The sequence below is a fragment of the Microtus oregoni genome, unplaced genomic scaffold, assembly GCF_018167655.1.
Source record: "Microtus oregoni isolate MIOR12 unplaced genomic scaffold, Mior012 000052F_002, whole genome shotgun sequence".
NCBI classification, from domain to species: Eukaryota; Metazoa; Chordata; class Mammalia; order Rodentia; family Cricetidae; genus Microtus; species Microtus oregoni.
Window position 1 is genome coordinate 1,310,020 of NW_024543814.1, and position 23,503 is coordinate 1,333,522.

A 23,503-nucleotide genomic window follows, 5' to 3' on the forward strand; every position below is an offset into this window, starting at 1 on the left:
GTGACAACGTAGAGGTAGAGGTGACAAAAGGAAAGAACGTTCGTTGGTCAAGTAGGCAGCTGATTGGCTGGTGTCCAGAATGCATCACTCTAGAGCCTCAAATATACGAAACAAAGTTAGTCGCTGTCCAGCCAGTGTAGTGACTTGGCAAGTGAAAGCTAATGCTACCTAGATTGAGGGTCTTCGGGCAGAGCGGGGAGTCCCCGAGCCCCGCCCCGCCCCGCCCCCCGGGGTCCCAGCCAGGGCCCCAGCAGAGGCAGAGGCGGCGCCTGCGCCCTGCCTCCCAAGAACCACTAGTGGTTCACAACTCAGCTCCGAAGATGGCCGACCACGCTTTTGCGGGTACCAGTGGCAACACATCTTCGCGGGGTCTACGAGAACGCTTGGGTGAGTGGGCTGGGAACCCTCTAGGGGGATAGGAGCCCTCATAGAGCACTGGGGCTACTGTAGTCCCAGGGACCAGCAGAGTAGCTTGGCTGGGCAACTTTTCAGTGGGGAGTCCGCTCGTCCTATCTGGTCTGTGTCCCCTCATCTCTCTGAACACCCCGGGTTGGGACAACAAAGATTGGAGGACCCGGGCGTGGAGGCGAAACGGTTGGTCAGTACTGTCGGTGGCCCATTGGCCACTGCTGGGCGGATGCCATCGAACCCGGGCTTCATCCCCGCCTGCCATCAGGCACCAGTGACACCCGCGCAAGGATGAGTGGGCGCTGGCGCGTGCTGGACATAACTGAAGTTGGGGTGGTCCTGCCAAGATAAGGAAGTTTGGGGTTTCCCTGCATCCTAAGATGTTGGTACTTTCCAGGTCAAGGTCAAGGGAGAAGGGAACTGGGACTTAGGGCTTAGAAAGTTGGGAAGAGACTTGTTTCTCTGCAAAGTTGCCCTGCACTAGCACGTGACTTTGTCTCTAGGCTAAACGGAATGAGAATCTGCACCTAGTAATGTTTTCTCCTCAACAGGTCTTATAATCAAAACTTTTTCCGTCGGGGTGGGGGTGGGGACCCGGCGGGGTATGTTAATCTTACCAATTTTGTCAGTACCTGCTTAATTCAGGAAATTGTGTGAGGAGGTAGTATCTCTTGTTGGCTGCTTTCAGCTTGCTAACAGTCTAGTTCCCCCAGATATGCCTGTGAAGAAGACGCTTTTGATTGCTATTGAAAGCCTAAGGGAATTTTAAATTGTAATCAAAAGGTTAATTCAGATTGGCTGAGATTCAAAGACCATATATTACTGAAGAACACTTTGAATCAAGTCTCCAAAAAGTGTCAGAAGCAAGTACATACATTTTTGCCATTCCAAAGGGGGCAAATAATATCCCTCGAGCCTCTAGCCTATTTTAAACTCTGGAGAGTTTGCAATCAATTGCTATATTGTTTATTGACTTTTATAACTCTCTGATATTAGTTCAAAATAATTGAAATTAGCTAGCGTGTATTCCCATATCTTGAAGGAACTGGGGTCTGATACCCCCTAGCATTATTTATTTATTAAATGTTGGAAAATAGTTAAAGTTTTGAGGTGGTTGTTTACATTTACAGGGCTTCAAACTATTAAAGACAACTTTAAGCTATGCAAAGAGGGGGAGGGGATTTAATCCTGATCCATTGTTTACATCCTAGCTACTACATTAGGTTGAAAACACCACATGTTGAATTTGCACAGCTCACCAGTTTAACGGCCCTGCTGGTTCCAGTATTTTCTGTAGGAGTTAATTTCATCTCCTGCTGGAATCCCAACTGCATGAATTAAAAAGGTGTCCTGAATAAATAATCTCTGTGGGTGCACAGTACAATTTACATGCATGTATTTTACAAATGTGTAGGTGTATGTGTTTGTGTGGATTAACACACATTTTATATATATATATATATATATATATATATATATATATATATATATGAACTTAATGGTTTTTCTACACATTGTAGTATGCTTATGCTGTGTACTGAAGAATTATATTATTTTAACAACCCAATTCCTATTTTCTACACAATTGTTTTAAATTAAAACTGTTCATCCAGATGAGTATGAAAAACTTGTAACTAACGTGTTACTTTCCTCTTCTTGTTTTTTTTTTTTTTTTTTTTAAATTCACACATGGTTTCTCAGTTGAGTACGGCTTACTCACAGACTGGGTCCCATAAATGCAGGCAAAGCTACTGAGGCTGTGAGCCAGATTATCAGCATTTTAAAGCTGCAGAAACCTTCAAGTTAGTCTAGCAGCCAGAATCCCAACTCAGAAACCCTGAGCAGCTCCCACAGCTTGAATGTGTGCTGTGCTGGACAACCCAATATTTGTGTTACTATTTGGAATGGTAATGTGCTCTTCTTAGCCAGTGTGGTGCTGGGCACGAAGACTGCAGCAGTTTCTCACCAGCCTTTATCTGTATGCTTTCGGTAGCCAGTTGTTCTCCTGGAATCAATTGCTGCAGGCCAAAGAAAGTTTTGAAAATGTGTTCTTCTTTAGAGAACAGTTAAAAAGAATTTGTGCTAGTATGCTTTTCAGAAAGAACATGGCGACAAAATGCCAGTAGTTTAATTATGAGTAAGGCGAGAAGAATCTAATATTTAAGTTTATTTAACTAGGTCATAGTTTATCCGAACTGCTAGGTCCCCAGGGCGTACAAACAAATCCTTTTTCTTTTTTTGAAATGATGAGCCCTATAGTAGCAATTGCAGGGGCACTTTCAAGGTTACTCCCTAAAATGAATCCCAGGTAACTTTTCCCCAATGCAGCCAACATCACAGAACCCATTCATTCTGTGAGTGCTAAGGCAATCCTGTTAGCACCTTAATTATTTGAGCTGTCTGTTTTGAACTGTGATAGATCTCTTAAGAGTTAATAATCAGACCTGTGAGGTGTGACCTGGAGCATATTTCCTCTGCTTTTGCACAAAGGTAAAAACACTTAACCAGGCAGTGGTGGTATAAGCCTTGAATTCCAGAACGTGAGAGGGAGGCAGGCAGAGATCTACAGAGCAAGTTCCAAGGCAACCAAGGCTACACAGAGAAACCCTTCCTTGAAAACAAAAAACAAAAGAAAAGCAAAAACAGTTTTTAATGTTCTCCAAGGCCGTTGTCCAGAATTGTGGGGAATTTTAGATGCAGCCATGCATTCAAGGTTCAGAATTCTCTAGAATCCTTCTTAATGTATATTATCTTTCACGTTTCCTCTCTTTCCCTCAATTTACCTTATTGATGTTTACTTACCGCATATATATTTGGTGCGGTTTATATATTTGCCTTACGCGTTTTAAAACTAAACATTGGTTGTCCTTGCATCTTCATAATGCATTAGAATAGAGCCTTAGGGGTGCTGAGGGTATGGGGGTGTGGCTTCATGGGGGAAGGGTACATTGCTTAGCATATTAGAGCCCTGCAGTTCAATCCCAGTTACCACAGAGAAAAGAAAGAAAGAAAATGAGCTACTTTTTAAACCGTTCCATAGGGGAGGTTCAGGCTTGTTTTGAAATCCATTTAGGCAACTAGTGTATCAACAGCCTAGAAAATAGCTGATTGGTCATTTATAAATGTTTTATGATATTTGGCTCAATCTCTGGGTATCTACTTGTTAGTACATTGCTTCTAGATTTGTGTCTATAAATATTGTTTAGAAGATTTTGATTTTATTTATGTGAATGTTGTGTCTGGTATATGTAAATACACCCCACCACTGGCACGCAGTGCCTGTGAAGGCCAGAAGAAGGCATCAGGGCCCCTGGAAATGTGAATTTAAGACAGATGTCAGGTGCCTTGGGTGTGTGCTGAAAACTGAGCCTGAGTCCTCTGCAAGAGCACCGAGTCAGCTCTCCAGCCCAAATTCTTCATTTATTCTTTTGACATATGGTTGAGGGCTGCTGTCCTTGTATTAACTGTTAACATATAAGGCCTTTTCCCTGTCTTCCTGTGTTTTAGTTGCCGTAGCTCAAGAACTAGCTGAAGAACGGCGACGTAAACGTGGTATTAATTCTTCTGCAGTTACTTCTAAGAGATCGTCGTGTACACCTGGTATACTTTCAATGTTTTGATATATCAGTGTTGTAGTTTTATAAGCCGGGTGGTGGTGGCCATGCCTTTAATCCCAGCACTCAGAAGGTAGAGGCAGGCAGATCTCTGTGAGTTCGAGGCCACCCTGGTCTACAGAGTGAGTTCCAGGACAGCCAAGGCTACACAGAGAAATCCTGTCTCAGAAAACATAAATATTTAATAGAATTAATATCATACTTATGGTTAATTTTTTTTTGTAGTTTTAGATGGTTCCGTCCTTAAAAATGACATCAAACAACAATTAGCCAAAGAACGCAGGGAAGAGAGAAAACGCCAACAAGAAGGTAAGCATGTTGGACATTTCCCTTTATTTATAGCTTATATATTTCGGACTTGGGTTTTTACTCACGTTGCTTAATCTGTTTATATGCTAGACTGTAATTTTATTATGTAAAATATTAAGTTAACTCCATTTACTGACCCACACCAAGAAGACCCATGAGGTACTGTGACCAAATTATTTAATTTTTGAAGGAGTAGTTTCAGTTATCTGAAAACGGAGGCCTGGAACTTTCTTCAACAGTTGTAGAAACAAGCTGGATAGGAGTTCAGTGAAAATGGGATTTAGAATAAATTAAGACTTTCTACAACTTGGTTTAAATCAAGTTTATGCAAGTGGGATGCTATAGGTGATCTTCATTGCAGTGGCAGAGATAGACAGTAATGTTAGAGAGGTGTTTGTTTAATTAATCAATTTATTTATTTATTTAAGGATTTCTGCCTCCTCCCCGCCACTGCCTCCCATTTCCCTCCCCCTCCCCCATCAAGTCCCCCTCCCTCATGAGCCCGAAGAGTAATCAGGGTTCCCTGCCCTGTGGGAAGTCCAAGGACCTCCCACCTCCATCCAGGTCTAGTAAGGTGAGCATCCAAACTGCCTAGGCTCCCACAAAGCCAGAACGTGCAGTAGGATCAAAAACCCATTGCCATTGTTCTTGAGTTCTCAGTAGTCCTCATTATCCGCTATGTTCAGCGAGTCCTGTTTTATCCCAGGCTTTTTCAGACCCAGGCCAGCTGGCCTTGGTGAGTTCCCAATAGAACATCCCCATTGTCTCAGTGTGTGGGTGCACCCCTCGTGGTCCTGAGTTCCTTGCTCGTGCTCTTAGAGAGGTTTTTAAAGCTTTATTTATTTATTATGGATATAGTGTTCTGCCTGCATATCTGCCTGCAGGCCAGAAGAGGGCACCAGGTCCCACTATAGATGGTTGTGAGTCACCATGTGGTTGCTGGGAATTGAACCCATGACCTTTGGAAGGGCAAACAGTACTCTCAACCTCTGAGCCCTCTCTCCAGCCCCTAGGGAGAATATTTTATAACTGCACAGACACGGATCCTCTGCTTGCAGTCAGAGAAGACCTGAATATCGTAAAGCATACTGGGTCGACTTCTAAGTCTATTCATGAAACACCTGCTTATCGAGTAGCATCTGGAGAGCTGAAGACGTTGAAAGAGGTTTCAGAGTAGATTGAAGCAAAATATAGATTCAGCCCATGTGTCCTTTAACTTGTATTTTAAAACACATGTTTCTCTGATGCAGTTTGTTTTTAGCTCAAACTAGCAAACTAACCGCATAGAAGAAAACATTTCTTCCTACTTTGGAAGTTTAGTTTGCATAGGCAAAGAGTCATCTGGCTTAGAAATGCCAGCTCTTCACAGTTCAGTGACCACCTTGTAAAAAGTGGTTCTTTAGTGGCCACATGTGTTTACACACATGAATTGTGCATGTTCTTTACTGCACCTGGTTATGTTGCCTTAAGAATGATAATGAGACAGATTAGCTTTTTTTTCCTTCTTTGCGTTTAATGTGGAAAACTTTTCTTGGCTTTAACCCCATGAAAATGTACTTGGAATATTTCAGCCAACAAGGAGAAACAACTGCTTGAAAAACAACAGAAAGCGAAGCTACAGTATGAAAAACAGTTGGAAGAAAGACACCGTAAACTGAAGGAACAAAAGGAAAAGGACGAGCGACGCCGAGTATCTGCAGAAGAAAAAAGAAAACAGAAACAGGCGGAAGATAAAGTATGCAACTTCCCAGGCTGTCCATTTAGTGCTGGCATTGTGTGCATCTGAAATATTGTTTAGCCCTTTTCTGTATTTACTGGCCCTGTAGAAAGGAAGGGAGCAACCTCATCTTCTCCTATTTGTTTTCCATTTTTCCTTACCTTCAGTCCAAGCGCTTAAACACTAATTTCAAGGAAGAAAGAGGAGGCATGAAGGTCCAGAAACCAAATTCTATTGGCCTTTAGAGTAGTGCACTCCACAGCGTACCTTGGTTTGGGGTTAGCTGAAAACTACTGTCTACCACCTGCATAAGGACTCCAAACCTACCACCCCACCTCTCTGGCAGGTCTCATCTGGCAAGCTGATTTCTTCCAAGTTACCCAGTCTTGTGACTTCCTGAGAGAGAATGAATCATTAGAGACAATTTTAAGAATCAACAAACAAAACAGGAAATAATACAGATTGTGTGTGTCCGGGGGGGGGGGGGGGTTGGTGGTCCTTGGTGGACAGAGTCAGTCCAGGACAGTGCCATCTTAGTAAAAGAGGAAGTTGAGAGAGAGAGAAAAAAAAAACACAGCGGAACAGAAGCAAATGTCAGTATAGACAGAAAGGGAACCAGAAACATGGCAGGAAAAAAGATGGCAAAAGGGCATCAACTCCAAAGAGCTAGTGGGTGTGAGCCCAGTCCCAGCCTGGCACATAGACATTGTAAAGTAGGCTAACACGTTTCTCTTTGGCCTAAGAAGAGCAGGGTGGGCACTGGAGAGATGCTCTTGTTGGGTGACAGTTGCTGCTAGGGGATAAAACAAAACCCTCTGGGCCTGAAGTTGATTTGCTCGCTGGAACATAGTCGGGATATTATAGTACAGGAATGAAAAACCCCCGAAGCAAAGAACTCATTTCTAAACTTGTACTTATTCTGCCACATTATGGCATGTGATTTGTGTGACTGTTATCCTGGCCAGTTCAGCCTGCAGCTGAAGTAGAGATAAATACACTGCTTGCCTTTAAAAAAAATTCTTACTTAGCACCAGGATTTAAGCTCTTATAAAAATGAACGTAATAGACAAGAAAAAACTTTGGCATAGATTTGACATATTACAAACTAGACTACAGCATGTGGTTAAAATAAATGATTAAGGGATCAAGCAGAAGTGGAAATGGAAGTGGGCAAATATAGTGATGCGTAGATTAGCATGCATCAAAGTACACCACTCAGTCTGTCCATTTGCCACACAAGTTTGGCTCTAAGTTTCCTAATGATAGAAGTGAAAAGAGAAGCGTGGTCAATTTCTCCCCCCTCCCCATGGTCAATTTCTTGATGTAGTACCCACAAAATAAAATACGAGTAATTCAGGGGCAGCACTGGTATTCAATGATGAAATTAAAATTTGTCTCCCAATTCTTTTAAACTTTTACGTACTTGATAAAGAAATGCAGCGATGGGATTAGTTTTAGAAACAATAAATAAAATTGTGGTGATATCATAACCATATAAAATGGCTTGGCATTTCTTTTAAACAGGAAAAATTTAAGGCGGTAGTGTCCCGTACAATGGAGAGGTGCAACCGTGCTGATCAGCGACAGAAGAGGTGGTCGTGGGAGGGCAGTGTGATCAACGCTGACAAATCAGGTAAATAACAGTTGTAATTTGGGCAGGGGCGGGGTTTCAAGACAGGGTCTCTCTGTGTAGTCCTGGCTGTCCTAGAACTTGCTCTATAGATCCGGCTGGCCTCAAACTCAGAGATCTGCCTGTCTCTGCCTCCCGAGTGCTGAGATTATAGACACGTGCCACCACTGCCTGGCAATAGTTGCTGGATTTAAGTTCACTGATATCCATTTTAACCATCAGTTACTGTTAGAAGGCTGTAATCTGCGATAGGATCTACTCCCTATGTCCTATCACCTGACAAAGCAGAAGAGATCAGAATACACTAAACTTTATTTAAATTTGCAATCGGCACAAAAATGACAAATACAAGGTTTAACCAATGCTTTTTTTTAAATAAACTAAGTCCAAGGCTGGAGAAATAGGTCAGTCAGTAAAGCCACTTGCCTTGCGAGTTATAAGACCCGAGTTCGCTCCCCAGAACCCACTTAAGAATAATCCAGGTGTGGTAGGTATACATGCATATTTCCAGCACTGGAAAGGCAGGGGTTGATTCAAAACAGCTGTTGCCATTACTTTAGTATTATTTCTTGAAGGATGTCAATGGGAAAATTACATGACTTAGTCACATGACTTACAACTCTGGGGCTATGTTCATCACATTATCAATGCAAGGGATTTCCACATGGCATAATAGTGCACCTTTAACAACAACAATGTATACTTTATTTTACAAGTCTTAAAGAAAAGGAATTCTTGTTTAATGACTGTCTCAGTATCCTGAGCTAGAATATTTCAAATAAAATGGGAAGTATTTACACAAAGCCAATTGTTTTCTCTTATTGTTTTGTTCCCTTGTGACATCTATAGCAAATTTAAATGGATTTTCTTTAAAAATAGTTATAATTAAATGATCCATTCAGTATTTTTAGACACCATCATGGATTGTGTTTAAAATTAAAGATTAAATATTCACAATTTAAGATTGATGTTGTCAATATTAGACATTTTCCCTATTAATTTTTATTGGTTTTTGTTTGTTTGTTTGTTTTTCGAGACAGGGTTTCTCTGTGTAATAACCTTGCTTGTCCTGGGACTCACTCTGTAGACCAGGCTGGCCTCCAACTCACAGAGATCCGCCTGCCTCTGCCTCCTGAGTGCTGGGATTAAAGGTGTGCACCACTACCTGGCTAATGGTTTTCATCATTTTCTAAGTAACTTATTTTCACCTCAAATAAGATAATGAGTAATTTTTTAAGTTTAGGGTTGTAAACTACATAATACTTGAAATTAGATAAATTCTTGCAAGTAAGAGTTGAAAGAACTTTAAACTGTTTAATAAGATGCGCAATCCACCTGAAAAAATAAAAAGGAAAGTAAGATTCCTATGTACTTGATGTTTAGGAAAAACGGAAAGTAAACGAAGCTCTTCTCTGAATAGAAAAGACAATGAATTACATCCCAATGTTGATGAGGAACACGTGGACACTACGCCTGGTGAGTAGTTAGTTCCAAGGTACTGGTTTAAACCACGTGTGTGTGTGAAAGTTAGAGGACAATTTGTGGCAATCGACTTTAACATGCAGGGGTTCCAGAGACTGAACTCAAGTCCTTAAGTTTAGTGCCAAGTGTCTTTACCCACTAAGCTATCTCGCAGCCCCCTCCCACTTCTTATTTTATAGATGTCACACTGCAGTCCTGGCATAGTTCAGATGGCCTTGACTTTATAACAACCCTCCTGTCTCGGCCTCTTGAGAGCTGACATACTGGCATCAGCTAGCAAGCCTAGCTTTAAAGTGGTTTCTCTCTTTTATTTTATTTTATTTATTTATTTATTATTATTATTATTATTATTATTGGTTTTTCGAGACAGGGTTTCTCTGTGGTTTTGGAGCCTGTCCTGGAACTAGCTCTTGTAGACCAGGCTAGTCTCGAACTCACAGAGATCCGCCTGCCTCTCCCTCCCGAGTGCTGGGATTAAAGGCATGCGCCACCGCCCGGCTTTTTTTTAATTTTTGAGACAGGATGAGTTTCTCTGTATAGCCCCGGCTGTCCTGGAACTAGCTAGCTCTGTAGACCAGGCTGGCCTCAAACTCAGATCCACCTGCCTCTGCCTCCCGAGTGCACCACCACCACCTAGCTTTAAAGTGATTTCTCTCTGACAGCTTTTCTCCTCTACCATCTCCTTTGCCTCTTCCTCTTGCCTTTGCTTCATCCTGCCCTAGTTTGCTTCTTTGTTACCCTGATGAAACACTAGCCGACAGCATCTTAGGGAAGACAGGGTTGCTTGCAGCCCATCACTGGAGGAAGCCAAGGCAGGTACCCAGGCAGAAGCTGGAAGCAGAAACCACAAAGGAATACTGTTTACTGGCGCATTTCCTGCTCGCTTTCTCCCATATGCTTCTTAAGAAAATCAGACCCTGCATCAATCAGCAATCAAGAAAATGCCCCCCAGACATGCCTACAGGCATGTGCTGGCGGCAATTGTTCAACTGATGTCCATCTTCCCGGGTGTCTCCGGTTCATGTCAAGTGGATGGTAGAAACTAAGCAGAATACATAATGATCCATTCTACGACAGGAGACTTACATTAATTGATTCAGGTGAAATCCTTTGGGAAGAAATGCAATTTGTGTTAGGGATCTTTATAAAGATTTAAACAAAATATTGACCCCCCCCCCAAAAAAAAACCCACTTTTGACAAGACCATTGTGTTCAGTCCCAGGACCTGGGTTAGGTTCTCAACACCCACATGGCAGCTCGCCACTGTCTGCACATCCATTTCTAGAGGATCCAATTTCCTCTTCGGGCCTCTGAGGGCACCAGGCATGCAAGTAAACACTCAGGCACATAGGAGAAAAATAAATAAGTCTTTTTAAAATGTGGTTGAGATTTTGAAACACAGTGTGATTCAAATAGAAACCTTTTGCTACAAGTATCCACTTTCCAGGGACAGCTGATTTTCATTTGTAGTGAACCATTGTGGTTACAGTAACTCTGTTGCTGATGTCCCTTCTGTAATACTATATTTCGAATGGTTCTACTCTCAATGATATACCTCACTGACCAGTTCCTATACTGTGTAAAATGCCTATAATTTCCTATTAAATAGCGCTTCTCTATTGTCATACTGTGAACACGGAGTGTTTTTATCTAGTCAAATTCCTGCCTTTATGTGGACTTTTACTCTGTCCTCATTCACTTATAGGCATGACCAAATATGTTTTCCGCTATGTTACTGCACCAGTATTTACTACTGAGGGGCTAAAGTCTTCCGCAATATTCTGTAAGTCATCATTAAAAATGCCACTTCCAGCCAAATTAGAAATCACACCCACAAAGAAAATCGCAACATCTCTCAAGGAAAACATGGAAAGACCAGCAAAGGCGAATGCAGAAATGCCACCCAAGATGAACATGGAAGAACCCACACAGGCAAACCTGGACGGACCATCTAAGGCTGATGTGGAAATGGCACTCCGAAACATAGCAGACATCTCTGAAGTTAAGGTGGACATTTCCCCCAAGGTGAATATTGAAGGCCTCGCTGATAGGAGCTCGATGAAGCACCCCGAATCAAATGCTGAAGAATTCCCCCAAATGAATGTGGATGCTTCTTCAAGTGTTGAACCATCCCCCATTGTGAGCGAGGATTCATCCCCCGTTCTGAGTATCGGATCATCGTCTGTTGTGAGTGTAGAAATATCGCCTGTTGTCAGCATAGATAGCTCACCAGAATTAAGTTTGGGCTCTGCAAGTGCTGTGCCCTTGGAAACACTCATAGAAACATCTCAGACTTCTCTTAAGACCAGCGGGGAATTAAACCTTGAGGCCAGTATGAAAGCACAGCCTGAGACAAATGTTGAAGAACCACCCCAGGTGAGTGTGTGAGCACAGCCTAGACAAGGTGAGTGTGCAAGCATGGCCTAGCTAAAGAGAGAGTAGGAGCATGGACTAGGTAAGGTGCTTATAGACATACAGCCTAGACAAGGTGAGTGTGGGCACAGGCTAGACAAGGTGAGTGTGAGCACAGCCTAGACAAGGCGAGTGTGAGCACAGCATAGACAAGGTGAGTGTGAGCACAGGTGAGTGTGTAAGCACAGCATAGACAAGGCGAGTGTGAGCACAGCATAGACAAGGTGAGTGTGAGCACAGCCTAGACAAGGCGAGTGTGAGCACAGCCTAGACAAGGCGAGTGTGAGCACAGGTGAGTGTGAGCACAGCCTAGACAAGGTGAGTGTGAGCACAGCATAGACAAGGCGAGTGTGAGCACAGCATAGACAAAGCGAGTGTGAGCACAGGCTAGACAAGGCGGGTGTGAGCACAGGTGAGTGTGAGCACAGCCTAGACAAGGTGAGTGTGAGCACAGCATAGACAAGGTGAGTTTGAGCACAGCCTAGACAAGGTGAGTGTGAGCACAGCATAGACAAGGTGAGTGTGAGCACAGCATAGACAAGGTGAGTGTGAGCACAGGCTAGACAAGGCGAGTGTGAGCACAGCATAGACAAGGCGAGTGTGAGCACAGCATAGACAAGGTGAGTGTGAGCACAGGTGAGTGTGTAAGCACAGCATAGACAAGGTGAGTGTGAGCACAGGTGAGTGTGTAAGCACAGCATAGACAAGGTGAGTGTGAGCACAGGCTAGACAAGGTGAGTGTGAACACAGCACAGACAAGGTGAGTGTGAGCACAGGTGAGTGTGTAAGCACAGCATAGACAAGGTGAGTGTAAGCACTCCTTGAGGTGATAGTGGGAGTTTCTCGGACAAGTGGAGGAATGCCTCTCATGACGTGAGAACAGCTCCCAAGGCTAAAGGGGCAGACTTCAGAGATTTGTTTAGCAGTTAATGTGAAATACATTGAGGAAAAAGGCTTCTGAGGAATGTTCTGGACTGTTCAATGAGGTCGAGAAATGGAATTAGATTTTGAAATAGAAGATTTTTAAATGCATTTCTGTGATATACTTGCATTGCGTAACTTCTTAGCCTAGAAAAAGAAATATCTAATGTTTCATGAATTAAAAGAAAATTAGAGGTTTCGGGGACTGTGACTCTATAGTATAGTATAATAATTGCTAGTAAGTTTCTTCTTATCTTATTGACTTGGTATGTTCAGAACTCAGAACTGGACAACACACGAAGTGTAAACCTTACCACCAAGAAACAGCAGCCATCACACATACCGTGTTACAGATGGCCGTCATCGCCTGCAGTCGGGTGGCGCCCACCTTCTCCCATGAAGGCTGTGTAAGTAACTTATTTGCAGTTCCTTCTGATAGGCATTTTATTGGAACAAGTGTCATATCAGTGTTTCCTAAAGGAAATAATATAACATGCAAGGTAAGCAATTGCAAATGGGAAAAGTGAAGTAGGTTTACTCTCTCCATTATAAAAATGTCCAGTTTGTAATTACTTATAGTATCAGTGCATTGCATCACTCATAATTAAATACTGAAAAGTAATCGGGACACATGTGTTACTTTTTCTCAGCAGGCAGAATCAAAAGATTCGACCACCATCGCCTCTACCAGTCTCAAGAATATCATCGAAGACTTCTCTTTCATATAAAATAACCCCAGTTCAGAATATCCTGTATGTGCCGAATGCATTAGGTACAATAACAAAGACAAAAGAACCCGTTCAAAAGCGTATGATCAACAGAGGTAAATTCTTTCCCTAAGTATTTTAGCGACACAAAAATCTTGAAGTACTTGAGAATCATAATTTTATTCCCTAATTGATGGGGCTTTGAGAGTTGTCTTTCTTTTAGATAAAGAGAATTAACCAAGCACTGGTTCACTGGAATGCTGCTTCTCTGCTTGTTTACCCACCCCTCTGTTCAGAAACTTCGTTTTTGGAGCCATTGCTAGAAGCTTAAGTTGGATGAGAGGGTTGGGCTATGATCTTTGTGGGCCCTTCCAGCTCAGATATTGGCTTGTTCTTTGTAGTATGAGGGGGAGTGGGCAGTGTCCCGCTGCCTGGCTAGCTTAACCCCCCCAAAATAACCACACGGAAATTGTATTAATTAAATTGCTGCCTGGCCCATAAGCTCTAGCCTCTTATTGGCTGACTCTCACATCTTGATTCAACCCATTTCTAATAATCTGTATGTCACCATGAGGTTGTGGCTTACCAGGAAAGATTCAGCATGTCTGGCCTGGCAGCTTCATGGTGGCCCGGCTCTATCTGCTGCTTTCTTCCTCCCAGAATACAGTTCTGTCTTCTCCGCCTAAGTTCTGCCCTATCAGGCCAAGCAGTTTTGTTATTGATTAACCAATGAAAGCAACACAAATACTGAAAGACCTCCTCCACCAGTTCTTAGAGAGTTTATCCAGCGACATGTGCTTGAATAACTTTTCATCAAATGTAGGCCAGTTTCCATATACATTCATGACTTGTGACATGTCCTGATTCGTGCTGTACCCATGTTCACACTGTTACTTTGCCGGTAACATGCATTTTTACACACGTCAGTGCTATTGGCCTCAGATGTCCTGAGAATTCTGTTTTGAAAAGAAATTCCAGTGAATTATCTATATCAAATGATCTTTTGACGATGAATTAGTCATTCTTAGTGTCGACAAATTTTCATTTCTATATAGTTTATCTAAACAACAAAATTAGTTATATAAACTTAATATTATAATATTCCTCCATGTGGAGCCAGCATGGTAGTGCATCCTTTAATCCCAGAACTCAGGAGGCAGAAGCAAGTGGATCATTGTGAGTTCAAGGCCAGTCTGGTCTACAGAGTGAGTTCCAGGACAGCAAATGGTGAGGAGGGATAGATAGATCCATGTAAAATATACCTTATTTTAATGATAGTGTTGGCTTCTTTTGTTACCTACAGCTACCATTGTATGGTAACCACATGTATATGGGGTTGTCAAAGTTTAGGTAAACATCAATAGAAATGATGTACAAATCCCACACATATACCAAATATTATTTGATTTGTTGAGTATTTTAAAAAGTTTTTACTCTTCATTTGGATCAGGCATAAACTTGGCTTCAGCATATTTTAGTCTTTCATCATAGAGTCCTGGATTTACCTGTCTCTAACCAGTTAAATCAAAGTAGAAGTACATCATTGCATTTTGAATATTTCAATATGCATTTGTTTGAGAGACAACATGCTAATATTTTGTTAGGGATGAGCTGGCATTGTGAACAACTCCCCTAATTAGCTTGTGATTAAATTTTGGTCTGTGCTCGTATGTTTTTAATGTTTGGGAGGGTCTCATTTATTTGTGGGCTTGAGAGGAAATGGGTTCCCTAATCAACTGTTTCACATGTTTCTTTAAACTAGAATCTGGTAATAAAAGTGTGCCAAGCAGTGAAGCAGCTATGAAAGTTTCAATAGAGATACGCCATGCGGATTATGAACAAAAAGGCAAAAAGGAGAAAGAAAGAGACCAGCAAGAAGAGACAAAGCAAAGGTAATTACAGAATAACCATTCTCTCCCTAATCCTTGGTGGGAGTCCAAACTTTTTTTGCTCTCAAATTCTAGGTTTCAAAATGGCAATTAACTGTTTTCTATGGTGAGAAGTCAATCATTGCTTTCTAGTTAGATAAAGAAAGGAAGAAAAGCCAGGTGGTGGTGGTGCATGCCTTTAATCCCAGCACTCAGGAGGCAGAGGCAGGCGGATCTCTGAGTTCGAGGCCAGCCTGGTCTACAAGAGTTAATTCTAGGACAGCCAGGGCTACATAGAGAAACCCTGTCTCAAACCTCTCCCCTTTTAAAAAAAGAGAGAAAGAAAGAAAAAAGGAAGAAAATAGAAAACACTTAGAAAGCTGTTCTAACTGGCTCAGCGGAGTGGTAACATCTCAGCTCCTAGATATTTCTGTTTGCCTTCACTGGAATGACAGGGGCAGGGGTTGGTGAGGAGACAGATATACTGTGAGATTCATCTCTATGTCGCCAAGGTCTCATATAGCCAAATGAATTAGTTCTAGAAGGTTGTCCCGGACAACACACAAAGAACATTTGAACTTGAAATGTTCTTGCTTGGTCATCTTGAGACCCATTTTGTGTTGTATCTTGTAAACCCCTGTCCACTGTGGACAAAGGATACTGTAGGGCTGACTCTATTTCCAAGTACCAAGTGTTTCAAGCACAGTTGCTTGGGAAAAAGGGGAAGGAGATAGTTTGGACAGGAAACAGTTTGAAACTTGGGCATTATTGCTCCTTGTCTCTGCAAACAGAGCCGATTTAGCATTTGAAAGCACTGAGTCCTGGCACACCATTAGACCCTCCTCCAGATTACCTGTCATCATCCCTAGGTGAGATTGGGTATGTTCACATATAAGACCTTAAAGAATCTGTCTCTCCATGACTAAAGGCTATTTCTCTCTTGCATATGTGCACATATGTGAAGTAGTCAGGTACTTCTTAGAAATCAATTAGTACGCCCAAAGGTCTCATTTGTAAAAGGTGACTCTTGAATAGCAAGAAAGCTATCTTCCATAAATGCAATTGTATTATTATATCCAAGCAATTTCACCATAATGCTTCCATAGTCTTGCAAACTATATATGCTAGCAGCTAAGAAAAATACTAACGTTCTTTAAATACTCTCAGCATTTCTAGAAAATCAGACGGTATGGTAGAGAGAGTGGATAAAATCCCAATAGATGAATCCTCACCCTACAAAGACGAGCAGCAAGAAAAACATCTGACAAGGAGACATTTTGAGCCACTGGAAGACCAGAAAGAACGGCTACAGGTTTGTAGCCTTACCATTGCCACTTCTGCTCAGAGAACCTGCTTAGAAAGTGCAGTTGCCAGCGGGAGGTGGTGGTGCACGCCTTTAATCCCAGCACTCGGGAGGCAGAGGCAGGCAGATCTCTGTGAGTTCGGGGCCAGCCTGGTCTACAGAGCTAGTTCCAGGACAGGCTCCAAAGCCACAGAGAAACCCTGTCTCGAAAAACAAAACAGAACAAAAAAAAAAAAGGAAGGAAGGAAGAAAGAGCAGTTGCAATGCAAAGCCGCCATCGGGGCCACTGAGCAGACCCAGCTTTGTCTGGCTGCACCTCTTTGCAGTCTCCAAAACCTACATGGCCATAGCCAATTTCTGTTCCCAGGTTTAGTAGATCATTCCTCAGAACTGGTTACATCTAAATCTCCTTAAATCATTGTGTATGTTTGTATTGCTTGGCAGGGAACCCTCACAAATTTTCCCATAGCTTTTGAGGAATGTAAGAAAGTTGACTCCTTGCTGTGTTAATACCTCAAAACCACACGCTTTGAAAGCAGTGCTTCTCACCGGGCTTTCATCAGAAAACACAGATGTTTACATTGCAATGCACAACAGTAGCAGAGTTACAGTTAAGTAGCAGTGAAAGTAATGTTATGGTTGGGGTCACTGCGACATGAGGACTGTGTTAAAGGGTCGCAGCAGTAGGAAGGTTGAGAACCCCTGAGTTAAGGTAAGGCAGGCACGTGTTCAGATGTCTGAAACATTTCAGACAACATCAGCCTCAATCTGTGTTTTTGAACAGGCTTTGAAAATGGATAATACATGTGAGAAATGACCACCAGCCTTGCAACTGTTTGATTTTTTTTAAGCTAAAAAATTTCTTGTCATCCAGATATTTTGAAATTAATGATATTTTTGTACCAATTTTCTAGAAAGGGGACACCACCAAGATGAAATCTCAGGACAGTGCTCAAAGTGGGGACACCACCATGATGAAATCTCAGGACAGTGCTCAAAGTAGACAGAAGGAACAGGAAAGAATTACGTTACAAAATTTGCAAGAAAGATTAGAGAGGAAAAAGGTAATTCTCTGTTTCATGTGTTTTGTGTTAATGGTGGCTGCAAGCTAGCAACATTTCTCTGAAAATCCTCAACCAGGTATGTGGTAGTCCCTAGCTGTCTGCCCACTGTGGCTGTTTATCCTAAGGTGCTGACTTCTATACAGGAAGCTATCCTCTTACTGGCGGTGTTTTGTACCTCACGGTTGGCATTGTAGCAATGCCTCAATATAATCAAACCTGGAGAATCAACATTTCTTTTAGCAGGATGACTCCAGACTGACAGGTTAGTAGAAGTTTCTTCTAAACTGGGCTGTAGCTGGCACTCCATGTGGTGGGAAGAAGGGGAGGCCTCTTAGAAAGGCCAGTGTTTGAATTATTTATAAGATAGGACCTGATTTGATGCAACCCCACGTGGTTTATCTAGGAGTCCCTGCCTGCCCTGGACTACTGCCAGGTCTCTGTCACTCTGAGGCAGTCAACAAGCCACAGCTCTCCTCACCTTATGTCGTGGAGAGAATTCTTATCCCACCCTAGAGTACATCCTTCCTTCCTCAGCCTTCTGTTGCCTTAGGAACATAGCATCGTTGAAGTGCATTATTTTCATTAATGTTTGCTGCGGCCATGGTCTAGGAGTTCTAATTAGTTTGCAGTGATAAGTGTTGAGTCTCACTGAAAGTAGTCTGCGTAAAAAAGGGAACACGGAATTACCATTTGAGTCTCTGTTATGATAGGAAGGACAATTGCTGCCGTTCACAGTATATTATAGCTGAGACCAGAGACAGAAGAGAACCCCAGCTGCTGCCCCAAGACTTTCATTAAGTCTGGGGTTTGGGGACAATTCCAGGCATTGCCTGCGATACAGTGGGGGTAATCACTATTTTTTGAAATCTCTTTTACGTTTTCATTTCCCTTTGACTAGAGGGTTGAGGAAATAATGAAGCGGACGAGGAAGACAGATGTGAATACCTCAAAGGTAGTCTCTACCCACCAGCGTGCATATGACTTCCTCTCGCTTCCTGCTCTTGGCATCTCTTCATTTTGACCAGTCTGGTGATAATGAAGTCTGGTGGCACCTTTGCAGTTCCCTGGTCCTTAAAAGCCCAGAGCTTGTCTTTCTAGCTCTAGTTTGCTTTCATGTTCTCAATGTGAAATGCTTGCTTGGGTCTTCTTGCCTAAAACAGCACGGCTGGTTTGTCTTCTAATTTTTTTAGCCAGTTCTTGGAATGTTCTAGACCCTGCTTGTGTTGTTGAATTCGTACCACTCTCCTCCCCCAATCGTCTTATTCTCATTTGCTGCTGGGGAGAAGCTCCCGGTGCTAATGTGGAATTTATCAGCATCTTCTGCTAGCTTAAGCGTTTTTTACACCCTTCCTGAACACTTGGACATCTACTTTGGTGACATGCCTATCTGTCTCTTGTGTCACCTGCCTTTTCTTACTGATTTACAGGAGTTTTTACCTACTCTGAGCAGGAGTCCTTTGGAGGTATGTGTTCCAATCTTTTAATATAAAGCTTTTTGTAAACCAGTGCTCTTCATTTCAGCCAATGAATTCAGGCCACCCCCCCTTTCCGTGACTGCTTTCCGCATCTGTGTTCCCATTGCTTCTCCCAACATGTCTTTTGAGTATGGCACATGCACTCAAGGCTTGCTGTTCTCTCCATTCGGAGCCACTGACATTTGGTTACAAACTGCTCTTTTCCCTGGTCTTAGTTATCCCCACAATGTCTGATAGCAATGCCCCTTCTGAAAACTCTGTAGAGTCACAGGCACAGAGCTCATTCAACTCACTGGCCCAGGGCCTTTGGCGTCAGCCGCTGCTCCTGAGTTCATCTTGCTCATTGCTGACTCTTGCCACTCTGGCTGCACTAGTATTCCGAGCAGAGGATGAGTGGGAGCTGAGGGCTATAGGCTCTGCACTCTTGGTCCAGGAAAGAGTTCATTCTTGAGTGTCGCCCTAGCTGAAAGACGGAACTAAGGCCAGCAGCCCATCATGAGGCCAGTTAAAGAAACTAATTTTTTTTCTACCCTTTATTCAAAATGCCAAAAATTAGCCATCAGTCTAGTCTTTTCTTCTTTGAAATACTAAAATAGGATGGTTAAATGCATATAATCATGATTTTCTGTGCTAACCATAGACTTCAGAAATATCTGATAATTGCCCATCAGAAGAGGATGAAGCAGATGATGAAGGAGAAACAGAAAGTGATGGGGACTCCCTGGAGATGCTTCCATCAGGTTCGCTTGTTCCTCATGGTGACACATAGGCGCAAACACTGGTACTATCAAAATGAGGACTGGGTTTAAGCAGTCTCGTGAGAACCGGGTCAGACACAATGACTAGAGCCCCCAGGCTGCTTCTGAGTCATGGGGGGAGGGGAGGCTGCGGACAGTAAGGATATTTGAAGTAAAAGCAGATTCAGAGGCAACCAAGGGCAGGAAGCAAGGCATAATCCTGACCTTTGACCCATCAACCTTTACTAGCAAAGAAAAGAGGAATATTCTTTGAAGAATATTCCCTATGGCCGCCACTGAATTAAGAGTTAGGCAAATTAATGCGCATGCTGGACAGCCCCTCAGCTGGCTTGCTCAATCAGGCTTGACTGGTCCTGGTTCCCCAGAGCATTGCCTGCTTGGCCCTTCTTGCCTTAGGCAGGGAGACACACACACTATCACACCAGGATTAGAGGGTTTGATTTCTCTTGTCTTTGTTGATGAAGTTCCAACTTGAATTCTCTTCTCCCCACTCCAGGAATGAATACGGCACTTAGCAAACTGAAAAAGGTTCACAAAAACACCAAGAGGAAGCCTCAAAAGCTAGTGTTTATGCAAGCAGGATCTGATGAGCTTGACTCGGAGAAAAAAGTCTATTTCAATGGGAACAGGAAAGCTTTCAAACAAAATGACCCAAAAGAATCTACAAGTCAAGGAAAGGGCACTAAGTGAGTGACTTAGCACCTTATTTATCCAGATGAATGTGGGAGACATATGAATGCCATCCTTAGAATCCTGAGCAATATTAATTACTGCTTCAGTGCTTAGTTTGCATATACCAAACATTATGTCCAGTACCCTACTTAATCCTAATGGAAACAAAATAGAGCCCACAGCAGTCTTGCTGGGTCAGGATCTTCACCCCCATCTTTTGTTGGTTTGCTTTTCAAGTCAGGGTGTCTCTGTGTGGCCCTGGCTGTCTGGGAACTTACTCTGTAGACCAGGCTGGTCTCGAACTCAAAGAGCTCCACCTGCCTCTGCCTTCTGAGTGCTGGGGTATGCCACCACCAACAAGCACCACCATCTTCTACAGACAAGCCAAGCAAAGCACACAGAGGCTTTCGGCTTTATTCACCAAATTCCAACCCAGATTCATGACACAAAATTGCTTGTGTTTGCATGGTGAATGAATGTGGTTTCATTTATTGAGGGAATACTCAATATTCGAAACAATGAGAATATGATCTCCTCGCTTTCACTGTTATGCAGAGATTGATAATCCTCTTCTCATTTCACATATGAGTAAGTAGGCTCCGAGGTTAAGTTGAGAGAGTAGGAACTGTTTGTTGAAAAGGAACACTGCCCAGATGATAACCTAAAACAGTCTGAACCTCTGATGCCCACTGGAGTCATGGTCTGCTAAGAGACTAAGTTGGTTCAACTCTTGTGCCTGTTCTTTAGTTGCTCCTTACCGTCTGTGTCCTTAACTGACTTTAAGAAGGGCAACAGGGGGGCTGGAGACATGGCTTAAGAGCACTGACTGCTCTTCCAAAGGTCCTGAGTTCAATTCCCACCAACCACATGGTGGCTCACAATCATCTGTAATGGGGTCTGGTGCCCTCTTCTGGCCTGCAGGCATACACACAGACAGAATATTGTATACATAATAAATAAATAAAATTTTTTTTTAAAAGAAGGGCAACAGGGATCTGCAGAGATGGTTCATTTGGGTAAGGGCACTTGTGCAAGCATTAGGAACTGAGTTCAAATCCCAGCATCATACCAAAAAAGCCAGGTGTGCCTGGGTAGTGGTGGTGCACACCTTTAATCCCAGCACTCTGGGAGGCAGAAGTAGGTGGATCTTTATGAGTTCAAGGCCAGCCTGGTCTACAGAGCAAGTTCTAGGACAGGCTCCAAAGCCACAAAGGAAAACTTTGCTTGGAGAAACAAAAAATAAAACAAAACAAACAAAAAAGCCAGGTGTGGCCATGCACTCACCTATAACCCCTGAGATGGTATTGGGGGTTAGAGACAGGAGGATCTCTAGGGCTTGCAGGCTGCCAGTTTGCTCCAGGTTCAGGTAGGATACAATTTGAAAGCCAATGTGGTCTGTGATCTACACAGTCCTAGCCTTCTCATTCTAGGATGTGGAAAGTTAGTTTATTATATCCAAGGCACTTCTCAGAAGTTAAATGATCAAAAGCTCCTTTCATGGTTTTGGAAGAGCCAGGATTCTAACTACAAGATTTCATTCCAGGACACTTACCAAAAAGCAACCTACCAGAACAGTGAGGAGAAGAAAAATAAGAGACGCCAACCCCACCATGCGATCTTCAGTGAGTGTCACTACCAATCAGGAGTGGGTCTGTGACAAAGTTATAGACCTTAGTCACACCATCGAATCACCTGTCCCAAAGACCACCACTGAGAGCAACAAACAAGATTCAAAGGATTCGGTGACAGCTCGCCAAGGTCCTCAGGTACCGCTGGACCCTAAGAAACGGAACAAACCTGTTCCTCTGAAGAAAGTGTTCTCAAGCCTCCACTTAGCTGGAAGTTCAACCGAGCTTGAAAACCCCTTTGCCTCCGGTTCCTGGATGGCATTTGGAGGAAGCGAAGAAGACAGTGGTAAGTCTGTAGGAATGATCTAGAAGAATTTTTCATTAAGTTATATTTGAGAGAATATATAACTTGAAAATGATTTCCATGCCCTACATCTCCTGCCACATAAAAAAAATATTAGTTCTTTTCAAACTCTGGCTTCATCGACTCCCTTGCTCCCCTAGCTGCTGGACAAGTACAGGGCAGGGCAGAGAGCAGACCTTTACAGTTTGTCTTTCATCCTGTGTTTCCCAAACCAGAGGGTATTGTTTTTCTCTTTAAGAAGTTATCGAGGCTGGGAAGATGGTTGTGGGGCAAGCTTTAGGACTTGACTTTGATTCCCGGCACCCATGTAAAAAGTCAGGTGTAATCTCAGCGCTGGGGAGGCAGAGACAAGGTAGTCCCTGAGGTTTGCTGGCCAGCCGGTGTAAGCTGAGGCACTTCCAGATTCAGTGAGGCCCTGTATTTAAAAAAGAAGAAGAAGAAGAAGAAGAAGAAGAAGAAGAAGAAGAAGAAGAAGAAGAAGAAGAAGAAGAAGAAGAAGAAGAAGAAGAAGAAGAAGCAGCAGCAGCTACTGGACAGCTAACCGTGGCCTCTACACTCACTGGGACATAAGCATGCATATGGGCACATGTGCCGCACACGCATCTGCGTGCATGCACCAAAACCAACTCTCCTTGCCAAAAGCAGTATGAGTTCTTCAGGTGTTGTTGGGGAGAGCATTTAGAGAAGAGCACCAGAATGTTTGGGGGCTTGGTCAAGGAGTCACCTGAAAGGGAGGCTGAGCTGAGTTGCCATGACACTGTGAGCACCTGCTCTATTAATCTTTCTTTTCTTTTCTCCCCTGACTAGATACATAAACCCCCGTGGAGCCTGGGCGGTTGTCATCTTCCACCCCATATTAAAACTCCTAAGGCAAGACTCAAAAAGTGTCTCCTTCATACTTGAAACTGGCAACGGAATTTACAATCAAAAAGAAAGGAAAACAAAGAATCCCATCCAATAGTCACCTCAAGACCTACTTAAGAGAATGTTAATATCACCTTGTTCTCTAGAAAGAATTTTGAGTAAAGAGGTTATTGTTTTCCTTAGAAAACATCTATATTGTCTCTTCGTTGATTTTTTTTTCATTAAATGATCATTTTCAGTCCTCCAAAAAATTCTATTAAAGGAATATCTCTATTCCAGGATCTATTTGAAACCCTAAAATAGTGATTCTGGTTAATGGTGACACTACGTCGCCAACTAGAAACAATCTGATCTCACAGAGAGCAGA

The 23,503-nt window shown here is 42.8% G+C and overlaps 1 protein-coding gene across 1 annotated transcript; it reads left to right on the forward strand.

Moving 5' to 3' along the window:
- Positions 1-313: 313 nt before the first annotated feature.
- On the forward strand, positions 314-23,503 carry LOC121437370 (MAP7 domain-containing protein 3-like). Its single transcript, XM_041637255.1, has 18 exons — positions 314-387; positions 3,916-4,008; positions 4,248-4,331; positions 5,903-6,066; positions 7,573-7,681; positions 9,062-9,154; positions 10,866-11,536; positions 12,770-12,900; positions 13,144-13,316; positions 14,963-15,092; positions 16,236-16,380; positions 17,286-17,435; positions 18,334-18,387; positions 18,863-18,898; positions 19,551-19,650; positions 20,165-20,354; positions 21,884-22,254; positions 23,080-23,503. The coding sequence occupies exons 1-18, from the start codon at positions 321-323 to the stop codon at positions 23,085-23,087; spliced, it is 2,769 nt and encodes a 922-aa protein (XP_041493189.1). The 5' UTR covers positions 314-320; the 3' UTR covers positions 23,088-23,503.

Bases quoted from the DNA above. Each gene is read 5' to 3' on its own strand.
- LOC121437370 (XM_041637255.1), top strand. From the start codon at position 321: ATGGCCGACCACGCTTTTGCGGGTACCAGTGGCAACACATCTTCGCGG. The intron at 388-3,915 runs GTGAGTGGGCTG...CCTGTGTTTTAG, and splicing joins GGGTCTACGAGAACGCTTGG to TTGCCGTAGCTCAAGAACTA. The intron at 6,067-7,572 runs GTATGCAACTTC...TCTTTTAAACAG, and splicing joins AGAAACAGGCGGAAGATAAA to GAAAAATTTAAGGCGGTAGT.